The sequence below is a fragment of the Grammomys surdaster genome, unplaced genomic scaffold (assembly GCF_004785775.1).
Source record: "Grammomys surdaster isolate TR1022 unplaced genomic scaffold, NIH_TR_1.0 129, whole genome shotgun sequence".
Lineage (NCBI taxonomy): Eukaryota > Metazoa > Chordata > Mammalia > Rodentia > Muridae > Grammomys > Grammomys surdaster.
Genome location: NW_021604587.1, coordinates 6,617,310 through 6,632,451, shown reverse-complemented (window position 1 = coordinate 6,632,451; position 15,142 = coordinate 6,617,310). Strand labels below are relative to the sequence as shown.

General features: G+C 39.2%; 1 protein-coding gene across 1 annotated transcript in view; it reads left to right on the top strand.

The window, feature by feature from the left end:
- The window catches only part of Macrod2 (mono-ADP ribosylhydrolase 2), a 1,849,434-nt gene that overhangs the window by 1,696,085 nt on the left and 138,207 nt on the right, over positions 1 to 15,142 (top strand). Inside the window, exon 11 of the mRNA XM_028755287.1 lies at positions 149 to 232. Within this exon, the coding sequence (XP_028611120.1) occupies positions 149 to 232 (84 nt within the window). The remainder of the gene's footprint in view (positions 1 to 148; positions 233 to 15,142) is intronic.

Here is a 15,142-nt window from a genome sequence, read left to right as displayed (position 1 = left end):
TGTGTGTGTGTGTGTGTGTGTGTGTGTGTGTGTGTGTGTGTGTGTGTTTTGGAGGGAAGTTACTAAGGAGAAACATTATTAAATTTTAATACATTCTGAACCTTACTGGTAAATTTAAATAAGAATTAATAAATCTTTGTACTTCCAGAAGGGCCAGAGCCTAAAGGCCTTTCTCCACCCCATAAGAAGAGCAAAGCAAAGAAACCAGAAAGTTCAAAAGACTCCAGTGAAGGTAGGTTCTTGCGCCTTGAAGACAAGCTTTAGTTTTGTTTGTAAATTATGTCTATAATTACAAATTTAGATATCCTTAAGGGTTAAAAAATGCCACAGAATAATGTACTATGCTTTCCTAACATGTTCAGTATCTTTTGTGAATACGAGAAGTCAGATTTGTCATGTTAAAGAAAAGAGAAATGCAGGTTTTACAAAGTCATATTTTCCGCATGTTGTATTTTGCACTTCTGTAAGGTGAAATTGTGTGAGTTGTATTAAAAACAAGGTGTTCTCAAACCATGTGACCTACACATGATGACCAATCCTGTAGCTCCTGTCTTATTGGGATCCTTTGTTTTTTGTCATGAACATGTTTTTCAGGAATTCCAGAATCAAACCTGAACAAAATGCTGCAGAAATCTTGCTTCTATTTTCCTATGGGCCAGTGTATCTGGGCATTTTACAGTGAATGAACAAGTCCTGCTGGGCTAAGCTTTCTGAAGGAATGATGCTGTTTCTAATAGCCCTAGCACAGCATACAGCCATGCAAATTTTCTCTGAAAGGTGGATGGGGAACATTTTCCATGTATAGCTTCTGAGCGTTAGAATACATACGTCTTCTACATGCTTACCCAGAGTTCTAGTTCTTACTTAGTGAAATGAAGACTTGGTCATATTATTGCTGTCACTTTAGGTCTTGATGGAAACTCTTCTTCTCCCCCATGGAAGGAGAAACGTATATTTATCAAAGGGAACGTTGTAAAGAATACAAAGGAGAGAAGTGGGAGACATAGCATGATCAGGTGAAACGAGAGGGTGGAGGAAAGAGGATTAACTAGGAAGAGTTTCCATGAGCAATACAGCTTGAGAAAATCTGGGAAGACTCAGAGCAAGCAAGCAAGCGCTGACATTCGAGGAGCCTGGTCACAAGCAGGAGTGCCTGGGCTCTAGCGGTCCCCTTGTTCCAAACCACCACAAACATCAGTATCAGCTAAGTGCTAACCCCTAATGAGGATCTCTAGGTACGGCCACAGGATGCCATCAGCCAGCATCTAACTGAGCTTTGGGTTCTTGCTAGAAAAGAGGGTTTAAGGAGCACACCTCCATGACTATGCAGCATCCTGGCAGATGTTGAGGACCAGCTGATAGATAAGGGCAATGCTCTCACCCTCCTACAGGTTAGACCCATTTGAGAAGGCAGAGCTGTAAGAAACATGGGATCAGGATACTGGCTTCATCCCTAATGTAAGCAGAGCAGAGCATCTGTCCAACCTGCCCCAGATTGGTCTCTCACGCTGGGTTTCTCTTTTGAATTGGTGACCTCAATACATACAGAGAAGAATAGTCCAGATCTTAGGGCAGAGCTTCTCTGTCAGCAGGTGAGATTGAGATCAAGGTGAGCCGGGGCTCTACCTTCTCCCAGGATCATTAAAGAGAGAGAAATGGAAAAAGACACAGCAGAGGATGCCCCCAGGATTGAAGGATGATCTTTTCCTACAAATGGTAACAAATAAAATAAGGAGTGATTAAGCAGAGATCTGGCATTCCGTTAGTGATGACAATCACCCTTATAACTATCTCAGTCAAAAACGTGTTAGGCTAAGCACTGATTTCACTACTAACATGTGTTTAGGTAGTTAGAGCAATTTGCAGAGCTCTTTCAATCCTGGTGAAGGCCAGTGGCTCAGCCTCACCTCAGATATCAAGCCTTGGCAGTGTCTGAGGAGGAGACCAGCAAAAGAATTCTTCTCACTTTAACTGCGTCATTTTCTAGGCAATTTCTGAATATCAAGCTTTCAAAGAGTTAGGGGCAAAACTAGAGTTGTTTTTCCTGGAGAGGCTACCCCTTACAAGATGGTTGCCAAACAATGCATAGCTTCCATTGAAGGTGGTTTTCCCAAGCTGGAGTCTATTGTCAGTATAAAATATAGACATGCTGTAACTTATTCTTCCTGGCTACTCCTTGTGACTTCTTAAAGCTTCTTTTTTTACTTCCTCATAAAATTGCTTTGTTCAGGAAATGTCATCTCCTAATCCTAATATGACTCAGTGGTATAGTTCCCACTCCCTCCAAATACATGATTTGAGAATTGGCTCTGAGTCATAACATCTGGGAGGATAATGTGATAACTATGTTTGGTACCAGGGACGTTCTGACGGTATTATTGCGATGAAATGTAAACACTAGTTACTCTACAAACATGGGGATTATGCTTTAGCCCTATGACAGCCTCAAAGGCAAATAAAATTAGTAAATCCCAGAGAAAGGATGAAGAAAGGAAGTGAATCAGACAGGCAGGCCGATAGATCAAGATACGGCTCTTATTTTTCGGTGTATCTATTTGATGATAGTGTGTGTACCATACACAGCATTGTTCATATTTTTCATTCCCCTCGTAATTCAGAGAAGGGGCCAATATGTTTTACATGCCCAGTAGCAGAATATTGTTCCCTGGATGGGGAGCATATTGCAATATAGACCACGCCCTTATTTCTGCTATGTGCTTAGAGCGTGCAGTAGTTTCCTGATTAGTGTTCTCTCTCCCCACCTTCCTTCCATTTTATATATAACTTCTCTTCCTTTAGTTTCCTGTTGGGCTTCCCAGCCTCACAGTGATGGGTGGTTTTCAGCTCACATCCTCTGAAAGGGTCAAAGGAAACAAACTCACTGGGGTTTTCAGTGTGGTTTAATCATAACAACTGTATTTAAATCCAGAATTCAGAATTTTCATTGTACTAGGCTTTTTAAAAATAAGCACAAGCTACAAATGTTTCATAAACAAACCCAAGTCCATGCAATCTATCACTGCTCTTTCTTTTCCTTTGGAAATGACATAGCATACATAACCCTCTCCCCCTGGAAATTTTGGAAACTGTTTTTAATATTTTAAAAATTGTACATGCTGGTGTCTGCTTGCATAGGGGTAAGTCTGTGTGAGTGAAGGTACCCACAGAGGCCAGAGGTATTGGTATCCGGGAGCTGGAGACATAGGTAGTTGTGAGCGTCCAGACATGCTCACATGGGGCAAAACTTGGGTCCTCTGGAAAAGCAGTATGTGCTTTTAAATGCTGAACCATCTTTGTGCACCCCATAGGAAATTAAGTTGATGTCGTTATAGCTTTAATTGAAGCATTATTATTTTAGTAAATATTTTACCAAAATATTGAATACCAAAAAACTCAGTTTCTGACTACACCCTTACACCCTTACATTTGGACTTTTTAATATAAAAACAAAACAATTTGACTGATAGCTCATGACTACAGGGCAATAGTATGCCATAATTAACATTATTGGTAGTTTCAAACCACTAATGAATTTCTAGTATCCGGTAATATACGCAGAAGCCGATACATCTTAAAAATTGTTTAATATGTAATATATTATATTAATATATGCATAATATAATTTTATTATATCTTAATATTAATGTAATTTAACAACTCTAATATTTAGCAATTTAATACATTAATGTTATGTTATAATTAATATCATATATTAAACATACATTATGTATACACACACATAGATACATGTGCACACATGTATGGTTAATGACAATTTTGTTCATTCCAACTCCTAATATTTTTTCTCACAAAATAATTGAACGAATTGACACTCTTCCCCAGTCCTTAAGAAACAAATTGTAGCTTCTCTTTGGTGAAATCTGTCTGACTTTATTATGCAATAAATGTATTTAATTTGATGTTATTTTTCTGAATAAAAAGTTGAATGTGATGGTTGTAAAACTTTCCCTCGAATTGTACCTATTTTGTGCTTGTGGAGAAGTAGTTTCCCATTTAATTGTTGCTTTTTCCCCCTTGTTTTGTCACTCCAGCTATTTTGTCCTGCGGTTTTAATATGATGCGTTTAGATACTCAGTTTCTTTTATTTTCTTTTTGGTATTTACTGAATTTTTTGGATTCGGGAATAGGTATCTTTTGTTAGTTTTAAAACTGTGCACTCCTTTCCTCGCCAAATATTAAAATATTACCCTATTACTGCTCTCTATTATTTCTCAATACTTTCTGGATTCTAACCACGTTGTGCTCCCCTCTGCCCTGGCTCTCCCTAACCCCCACTTCCCCCACATATACTCCTTTCCTGTCTTCTTCCTCAGATGGCTTCTGGTTAATTTTTCAAGTCTGTTATTACATTTTCTAATTTTCTACTGATCCCTAGTCAATGTGATGTTTACTTCACTTAATTTCTCATTACAATGTCCCCTGCTTTTTTTCACGTTTTATTTGCAAATACATTTAGGTCAACAGTGACTTAAAATATCACTTTCCATAACTGTTTTCTCTGCGCATGTGCACTTCTGAGTTTGGTTTCACTGAGCGTGTCCACATCTGTGTCCACTATCACCACGCATGTCCCCTTGGTACCTGGCTTCACTACATGTGTTGTTCTGTGGCTTTTGCTTCTTTAAGATTATGTTTACATTAATTTCCTTCTTCGTTTTCTTTTTGGCATTTTCTTGGACTTTCATTTGTGGGGAATTTTTATAGTTTATGAGCTCTTTTATCTACATCTGACTTTCTGAATTTTCTGAAGATACCCATTTAGGAGGACTGACACATATCTGACTGGACGGTATTTTTTGCTCATGTTTATGCCATGGGACAATTTCCCACTACACTCATGACACAAGCATGACCTCTGTATGCCTTATATCTTCAGCTCCTCGAGACCCAAACGGTCCTCATCTGCATCATTGACATCACAGGGGTATATGTTTGACATGTACACCCAGGATTTCATCTCAACCCAACAGGTTCCGAAACCTGAGTTGAGCCTGTAATCATGTTGCTGGCAACCTTCCAGGAATTACATGAAACATTGATTCAGAAAAATAGATAGATATAGCTATCACACAATACAACTATATTTATAAATGCATTCATATCTATAAATGTACATACACATATTCTTAGTTCATACACATAAATAGGTATGATTTGTTGTTTGTTTATTTTCTCTTTTTCATGTGTGTGTGTGTGTGTGTGTGTGTGTGTGTGTTTGCAATTGACCCAAGAAATCATCTGAACAGAGGGAAATATTTGTGTAAACATATGTATGCTTGAATAAAATATATCATATATCATATATAATGTATAACATATAATATATTGTATATCATAATATGGTATATAATACACATTTATAAAATAAAAGCAGATTTTCATCTATAAAAATTACTAGGCTGCTACCACCTTTCCATCACAGTTTTGTGTGCTGCACTATTGTTTTGAGTCCTACTCTGCAGTTGCGTCTGCAGGGAATATTCAGAGAGTGTTCATTGATGCTCCCTTTTCAGGAAATCTCACTCTTGTGTGATCCTAAATCAGCATTATATTGCACATTAAAATATGAATGATCTCTTCAGTCAGGTGAAATTCTTTGTGGAAACATTTTCAGAAATAAGAAAGCATATTAGTTTGAATATTCTGTTAGCATTAGAGTTATTAACTTTTACTAAAATAATTTTTTTCTGAGTCCTTGAACATGTACCTCATATTTCCTGAGAGTCAGAATTTCCTCTCTGTGTTATTATTTCCTTTGGATATTAGAATATTGTGTGACATGCTGTTTGGTGAGTGGCTAGATGGAAGGGGCATTCCATCTTGCAGAATGCCATCCAGCAGTTCATGCATTATATTCATAAGCATGATCTTTAATTTAATTTTTTTGACAAGTGCAGTGAAGGGTAAAATCAGGCAGTCATAATTCTGACTTTTCCATCACTCAAAGGAGTTCAGTAATTGACCAGCTCTGAGGAGGCAGAAATAAGGACGACAGCTTTCTCACAAAGAAAAGCTTTGTTTCGCCCTGTAGATTTAAAAATACTGTGACTTTAAGCAAACTAAATTTCTGTGGAAAAAAATAGGATTCAATAAATGTTCCACCGTCATCTCGCTTTCAATTTACTCTATATTAGCCATGATCTGGGACTATTTGGAGCCTTCTTCTGTCAGCAGAAACAGCCAATGATCCATTTGGTTTATAGGCTCTGCCCCCCACAGTTACCCATTCCATGCAGCTTTGCGCATGATGCAGGATTAACACTCATATTCCAAATCAAACTTAGAAAATTTCAGCACCAAAGCTTTCTCTACCGTGAGAAGACTGAGCTTGCCAGGGGAGAGGAGCCACATGTCTTGTTTGAACAAGAGGCATTCCCAGTTTAATATGCCTATTGTCATTGTCATTTGTCAGCACTGTTCTCTCTCTCGTTTGGAGCTATCCCACATCGATTTTTGATAAGATATATGGTCCCTGCTACACATAAATGCAGGAGAAAATGTGAGCAGACTTCTTTCATTCTCAAATTCTGGTTTCCTTTTTGGGAAGTTTTTCTAACCTAGGGCTCATCTTCCCATGCACTAAAATGAAAGGAATAACCCTGCCTTTGTGTGACCTTAGGGAGACTTGGACAAGATGCTATATAAAAATTACCCAGTGTCATGTTTACTGGACAGAAATTCGAGCTAATGGGTTAAAACATAGTGAATTTATAACAAGAAAAGTTCCCTCCTACAAAACATCACTCGTTTTGTTTATCAATCCTTGAAACTTCTATTAATATGATCAAAAATATTTTGTAACTAGAGCCATGTTTAAAACACACTGACTCATTCTCCTGTCACTGGGCTTTCTCTCATATTTTCCTTAAGTTCATTCACTCAGCACCCCCCTCCCTCACACCACTGCATTAGTTAAAAATAGACCTTCTCCCTATCTGTTCTCTCTCCCTCAGATCTCTTCAAATTATGCTTCCCAAGAAAGCACTTTATTTAAACGTTTTTACAAGTGCACAGAATAGAAATTTTTCTACCTTCACTCATTACTTCCAAAACTTCAGGGAGGGCACAGACTAGGTCAGGGAATGAAGGACATGTGGTCTTTGGTTATGGGCATTGAAGCATACCTTGCTGCTTAAATAGTAATTGTCAGCCCTCCAGGTCTCTTCCTCCTGTAAGATGCTGGAACCAGGGCTTTCTCTTCTCCCTAGGGTCCCGTTCTCCTAGGTTAGTGTTTCTCAAAGTGTGGATGTAGCATCCTCTAAAGTCCCCTCAAGATGTTTATGAAGCCAAATGATTTCCACACAGAGGTGGGTGTGCTTCCTGAAGTCTCAGTAAGCCTGTAATGCAAAATGGGCGAAATCCACTGCAGTTTGGCTAAAAGATGGTGCCAAAGTTCCTCAGAGCATCCCTCCTACAAACACGTTAGCATAGGTCCCCAGCATCCAGATAGAGTTATAGTAGTGCCTCTAGTCTCACCTGTATTTTTACTTTTCGAGATTTTAGTCATGTTAACCATGATCTAAAAATATCAAATGGAAAAAAAATCCAGAAATAAGCAACCCTGTAAGTTTTAAATAACTTTTTCTATAATGTGTTGTAATTATCCTATTTTGTAAGTCAGAACTTTTAACCTCTTATCGTATGTGCCTTATAAATTATTAACCAGGAAAATTAGCTGAGTGCGGAGATTACCTTAGGCGATTTGGATACTCATGCACTCATTTTCTCGTGAATGATGCTTTTCTGCCATCACATTGTTGGCTTCAACCAGCAACTTCCCCATGAAGTGATGATCATGAAGTCGCTGCCATTTATGACTTCCATAGTCAGGGAACAAGGAAGAAAAACAAATGAAGAAAAGAAGAGGGGTTTGCTATGACTGTGGCTTTAGCATTGGCTGACTGAGTCAACAGGGAAATGAAAAAAATAGCAGACGCCCATACAGAAAAGCTGGAATCCCAGGTAGGGGAGTAATCTCAGACTTCAGTCATCCAGGAATAGGAACATGTTGAGATTTTCTGCACATACTGTCAAACTTGGACCAGAGGAAGGCCTTGCTATTTGCATGGGACCAAGCACTGGGGTTCTTGACATGGCCATTCTCATGCCAGTTATACTCAGTACTGTTCACTCAGTATTTCATCTGCTCACCAAGAGAGGGGGAAGCTGTCATGGATAGCTAGTGAAAATAAACCTAATCTAGGAAACAGGATGCTAAATTGTACTTTTATCTCCTAATGCAGTATAATCCTCCATGTTATTATATATGGCATTTCTATTAGATATCAGACTCTGAAAATCTACATTAACCTAAGACATATGAAAATTGATACTTTGTGAGCTCTGTCCTTTATGCCTAGTAAATATTTATATCCTCAGCTTAAAATCTCTTGAGTCATACTTTTCATGGTCTTCTGAGAACATGTAGGGCCACCTACTCTAGTGACAAATGGGAAAAAGTTTCTTTAAATACTTTTTAAAATTTAGTCATTTTATTTTACATGTATGGATATTTTGTCTGCAAATATGTCTGTGTGCTACCTTCATAGCTAGCAACTGCAGAGAACAGAAGAGTGGGTCATGTCTTCTGGGACTAAAGTTACAGATGGTTTTGAGCCAGCATGTGGTCCTGGCTGGGGACCAAACCCCGTCAATGTTTGAAGAATTCATCAAAGTTGATTCTAAGTGAGCCAATCAAAGAATAAAGAAAAAAATCTATTTAACAGATTCCTACAGTTTCTTTTATAGTCATTTTAAAGGTATCTTTTGAAAAGTCTTATAAATGCCTATGAGTTATTTGAACAATATTTGTTTAAACATTCAATTCATCTACTTTAGTCTAGAACTAAGGATGCCATATTAATTACTCATATCCATTTGTCTTTGTTTAATTGAAAACTCATTTCTTAGGTATAGAGGGTACAGCATTAGAGTGACCCTCCCACCTTCATGCTCCATGCTGGCACCATGACAATAGGACAATTGAGGACTTGTAATATTAGGCACTAACTTTTCAACAGACAACAGTTTGTGTGTGTGGGTGTGTGTGTATGTGTGTGTGTTTTCTTTAAAGGAGACTGCTTACAAAAAGAAACAGTATGGGATTTTCACACGGGGGTTTCCTTTTGTATTGCATAATCTCTGTTTTCTATTGCAGTGAAACTGTGCCTTTCTACTGTATCAGTGAGAGCCCTAAAATTGTCTACCTATATCAGAATTGGCTGGACACAGTCTCCTAAGGCCTAGCTTAAGTGTGGCTAGTCCTTCCTCACTCTTCGACCATCAGAGGCAGTCTGAGGAATGAGCTCACCCCTAGGGATCACTCTGCCTGGAGTGATGCACAGAAACTCAGGCACACTGTCCTTCCTGGGCATAAATGCTAGCAAATCCACTGGGATCATTTGTCATTTTCTCATCCTGAGAATTCTCCACTCAGTACTAACACCCTTTGCCCCTGGCAGGAAGAAGGAAGGCATGTGGTTTGTGAGGAAATGGAGACGGGGGAAGGAGGCCGGTGTAGGGAAAAGACAGGGTGTTTTTGCTGCGTTCTCCTGAACAGCTGAAACCACTTCTCTGGGGAGACATGCTCATTCTGTCTAAGGCAGCCACTGTGGCCAATGCTGACAGTACAGGTTTTGCCACTAGATCCACCCTTCAGCAAATCTGGAAGTGCAGGAGGCTGGATTCAGAATACCATTCCTTCTGGGAGTTCCCCACAAACAATCTACAAGTAGAGTTACAAAACAAGAAGCAAGAAACAGAAATAAACTTTCTTCCTAAATAATCTGAGGTCACTTGCCAAATGTCTGGCATCCCTCGTCTTCAGATATCTCACTAAGGATCTTCTAAGAGCATGGACAATTGCTCTTATGAAAGATCAAGAGCAGGGACTGGGGGACAGCTCAGAAAGGGAAAGTGTTTTCCTGTGCAAGTGCTAGGATCTGAGTTCAAATCTCGAGCATGCATGTATCACCAGTGCATGGAGGTTGCAGGGGTAGGGACAAGGAGGACAGAAACAGGTGTATCCTGGGACTTTGCTTGCCAGCCAGCCTAAACAAAGCATCATACTCCAGATTCAGTGAGAGACCCTCTCTCAAAAACTAAGGTTGTAGAAGCAATTGAGAAAGGTATGTGACATCAATTCTGACTTCCACACGTACCCGTAAGGATGAATGAATGTGCACGTGAGTACACACACACACACACACACATACATGCACACACGCACACACACTAGAGCATGAACACTAATATAAAAACCATCAGCATGAACGCTGACACAGTTCTATGTTCACACCCTAACAAGGTTTCACCCATTCTCCAGTGATGTTCTTTATAAGCTAAAGATCCTCTGCAAAGTCAAGGCCCTACCTTGTTGTCATGTGTCGTCGTCCTTCACTCTGGAATAGCGCTCCTGATAGAATTTGACTGTAGGATTCTTAACATTTTTGAACAGTAGGACAGTTGCAATGTATTTGCAATGTATTTGTAGCTCATGTTTATCTGTTGTTTTTCCATGACAAGGAGTCAACATCTTTGCAGTCCTCTCTCAGCAGTGACTGGGGGTTTTTCGTTTTTGTTTTTGTTCTGTTTTGTTTGTTGTCAGTGTTTTGTAGTTGTAGTTGTTGCTGCTGCAGCTGCTGTTAAAACAACATCCTCTGGGATGTGCACGGTTTCAGCGTGTCTCATTAGGATAATGTTCATTTGATTGCAGTGATGTCTAAGAGGCTTCTTACCTGGGTAGCTATTTTATGCTCTGTAGCTGATGAGTATCTTACAGGAGACTGTAATGAAACCATAACCATGTAAACATCACATTGCTTCTTGAAGTTTTCATTAATTAGTTGATTAACTTATTCATTTATGTTGCCATGGATTCATGATTTCTTGCTGACCTAGATTTGACATTCATTGAGTCTTCAAGAGGTGTCCCTACTTTCATGGACACTTAGAAATGAGTTTTGGGTGGCCGTTGTATGAGTGACTGTTGGGAAAACATTATCAGCTGTTCTTGGTGGATAACTGGAGATGAATCCTTCTCTCTGACTGCTTCTGATTGCCACATCCCTGGTCACTGCTATAATTACTACAGCAAGTTGCCCAGCATTGGCTAAACTTTCCAGAACGGTGTTTGTCTAAGGGTGAGAGGCAGCATCATGATCAGGCAACCAGGCTTTCAATTTGTTTGAGATTCAGAGTTTCCAAAAGTCTTCATTCTGTTGTATTGTTCAATTTTCCTTTTTCGTTATATAACATGAAACAAATTAGCAATGGGTCAATGAACATATGAAGATATAATTATGTTGTTATATGTAGTTATAAGTTCTATTTTTATAAAAAATAGTGCATGTGAGGCAAATGTCATTTCTACATTGGCAAAGTTCATTAAACATTTTTTTACATATTTATAACCATCATTTTATTTGTTTCTTACCAATTTAATAATCATTGCTTGCCAGTAATTATAATGACATTAAACATTTTTAATACATCATTTCTTTCTCTGTCATTCTGTCTCTTGTCTCTGTCTCTTTGCCTGTGTCTCTCTCTCTACCTCTCTCTCTCTCTCTCTCTCTCTCTCTCTCTCTCTCTCTCTCTCTCTGTGTGTGTGTGTGTGTGTGTGTGTGTGTGTGTGTGTGTGTGTGTGTACCACAGTTCTCATGTTGATACTGGAGGACAATTTAGGAGTTGCTTCTCATTTTCCACCATGTGGATCCCAGGGATTAAACTCAGGTCACCAGGATTGGCAGCAAATGCTTTTATCTGCTGAGCACACAGCACGATCCATTGTGACATGGAAGCAATCCTGCTATTTCTTGCTGGGCTCTCTTCCAGGATGATGAGTCCCTGGATGAAACAACTGTCTAGTTCTGTGTATAAAGATCAAGATGTATTTTAGAAAGGCCTGTATGGGCAACCCCTCTGTTTGCACTATCAGATCACTCTCCAACCTGCTTTGTACTTTGAAGCAATGACCCCTTTACTAGACTCTCTCTCCTTCCAGCTTTGGGTTGTTTAGCCACTTACTTGTGTATTTTTCATGCTTCCTAAGAAGGATTTTGGACCTTTTTGTTCTTCTTAAATTTTCATAGCATAACTGCACATTTTTATACTTCAGTCTTTTTATATTTCAGCCTTTTGGTGGGTGAGGAGCTTAGAATAATTAAGGGTTTTTGTTTTGGTGTGAGTGTGCATGTGCGTGTACATGGGTGTGTTTTACCCTGACAATGAACAAATGTCTGGCTCTTGTTTAGAAGTCATAGACTAGCATAGTGGGAATTTTTTGCAGGAGACTAGTGGGGTCATGTTGGAAGCACAACACAAATGTCCTTGAGCCCACAGATCTCGAGAGAAACCAGGAATGTTTGACCACACAAGATTATTTTTCCAATGGTAAAAATGAAAACCCTGTTCTGCAATCCAGAAAGCAGAGAACTGGAAGTCATTAACAGTCTGGAGATCTGTGTTATTTGTTGGGCCAGGCCATATCAAGCTCCTACAACCAGGACCAGAGGTGGCAAGTAATCAAAATGGCGGTTACAGCCAGAGACTCCTCATTACCAGGATCAGAGATGGCTAATAGCCCAGATGACCTCTACACTACCTAAATGACCAAGACCAGGCCAGACTCCTAGGCCTTTAAGCGAGTATAGGTAGGATATCTATAGAACCCATCATCTTGGAAGAAATGGCACCCTGAGTTGAGTTTCAATATAATTATGCTTCCTTGTGCAACAGGGGTTATATTACACCAGGAAACTTTTTTCCATGTTATTCTAGGCTTAAACACATGGGGAATAAACTGCCTATTATTAGAGTCCCTGAAGATGTCGGATCCAAGATGATGAAGTCAATCTGTACTAGGCTTCATTCTTAGCTCTGTACAGTTTCCTTTCCTGTACAGCACCTGCAGGGATTCCCTCAGGGTCAGAGGAAGAGCACGAGAGCATTTATTCTTGTCCCGTGAGCAAACACCATCTTCTTCAGGAAATTTGCAGGTGGCCCTTTCCACTTGCAGCTATTGTTCAGTTTGAACTACTTTTGGTGCTGAAGTTGGTGATGGTTCCTTCCTTTGAAGATCCCTGGGGCTCTTCACCAAGCTTCATTGATCCCTTGATTCTACCTACATCATTTAAACTTCTCCTTCATTAAACTCTTCACACTTTTTATCTCCTTCTCACTGGGACTCTGGCAGTTCTCTTCCTGCTGCAATTCCCATCATCTCCTCGAACTTGTCCTCAAAACCCGACTTTAACCATAAACTGACTAAACTCCCTTCTCACCTCTTGCTGGGAGATTTTCTCTTGTTTTAAACCATGCTCAACAGCTATGTTTGTCTTTCAAAATATATCTCTGTGTTGATAGCTCAGTCATCTTCACGTCCACCTGTGCTGGATGTTTGTCAACATGACACAAATTAAAATCCTGGAAGGAGAGAACCTTAATTGAGAAAATGTCTCCATTAGATTAGCCTATAGACAAATCTGTGCAGGGTATTTTCTTGATTAAGGCTTGACATGGGAGGACCCAGACAAGTGTAGGTGGTCATATGTTGGAAGATCCTCCTGGCTGTTTTATTGGTGTATTAGTCAGGTTCTCTGGAATAACAGAACTTACAGAATATATATATATGTATGAGTATCTGTATGTGTATGTATATATATTCATTCTATAATGTATACATATGAATATACCTATATATATGAATATATAAACGTATATGAATATATATTCATTCTATAAGAGTATATATGTACACATATAAATTGTGTGTGTGCTTGTGTGTGTGTGTGTGTGTGTGTGTAAAGAGAATTTATTAGAGTGATTTACAGACTGAAGTCCAGCTAATCCAACAATAGCTGGCTATTAATGGAAAGTCGAAGAATTCAGTAGTTGCTCAGTATACAAGGTTGGATGTCTCAGCAGATCTTCAGTATATGCTGGAGTCCTGAAAAACTAGGTTTTAAAGCCAGTTAAGATATAGATGTGCTAGCAAAGTGAGCTAAAGTAGGCAGAATGAAAGCTTCTTTCTCCCATATCCTTATATTAGGTTCCAGAAGGTGTAGCCCAGATTAAAGATTTGTCTTCCCACCTCAAGATCTAGATAAAAGGCATGTCTTTTCCTAACTCAAAAGATCTGGATTGAAGGTGTGTCTTCCTAACTCAAGGGTCTAGATAACAAGTGGATCTTCCTACTTCAAATTTAGCAAAAAATACCTCACAGGTATGCCCTTCATTTTTTAGTTTTAGTTCCAGATGTAGTCAAATTGACAACCAAGAATAACATTACAGTTTTATAATAAGCCACAAAACGCCACAGGTTTTTCTCTATGGCCTCTGCTTCAGTTCCTGCCATGGCTTCCCTCCCTGATGGACTAAGAGCTGTAAATGTAAATAAACTCTTTCATCTCCAGGTTTCTTTGGGTCATGGTGTTTTATCTCAGCAATAAAAAACAATTCAGACCATCACTACACATTGTTTTCACTCTGTCTATTGAGGTTGTTAACAGTTTGTTTCAGGTTCTAGGGAAGGGAACAGAGGCCCCACTTCTTGATGAAAGCAAGCCCACATTTTCAAGCAACAAATAAGAAAACAAAAAGAAATATGGAATAGAACATGCACTACTACTATTGCTACTGCTGCTGCTACTACTGCTGTGTTTTTAGGGAAACACAATCTCCTCTAGTATCTACCATACATTCACAATTAAGTCAATAACTTCGAACATTTGTGGAATGCGTTCACAAGAGAACATTGGTTCCTGATAAAGGACAGTAAGTAGAGACACACAGATGTGAAGTCTGAAGTCTACAACCCAGAATGAGGCGATCACAATAACTTAAGCCAGGGCAATGATACCTGTGGCTTCCTGTCTATGGTGACTAATCTCACTAAATCTCTAGTGCCTGTCACCTGATGGATTTAATTTTATGATCTTGATGATGCGTTCCCCCTGGTCCTGTGAAAGGTTGAAATTCAGTCATAGAGCTGTAGACTCATCATTTGTGTTTCCGGTTTAAAGTCATTCTTCCACAAAATCTGCTGACTCCAAATCCCATTGCTTTTGCTAAGAGGACAGTCACACTCTGCTGTCTGTGCAGCACTACTAAATCAAGTGTG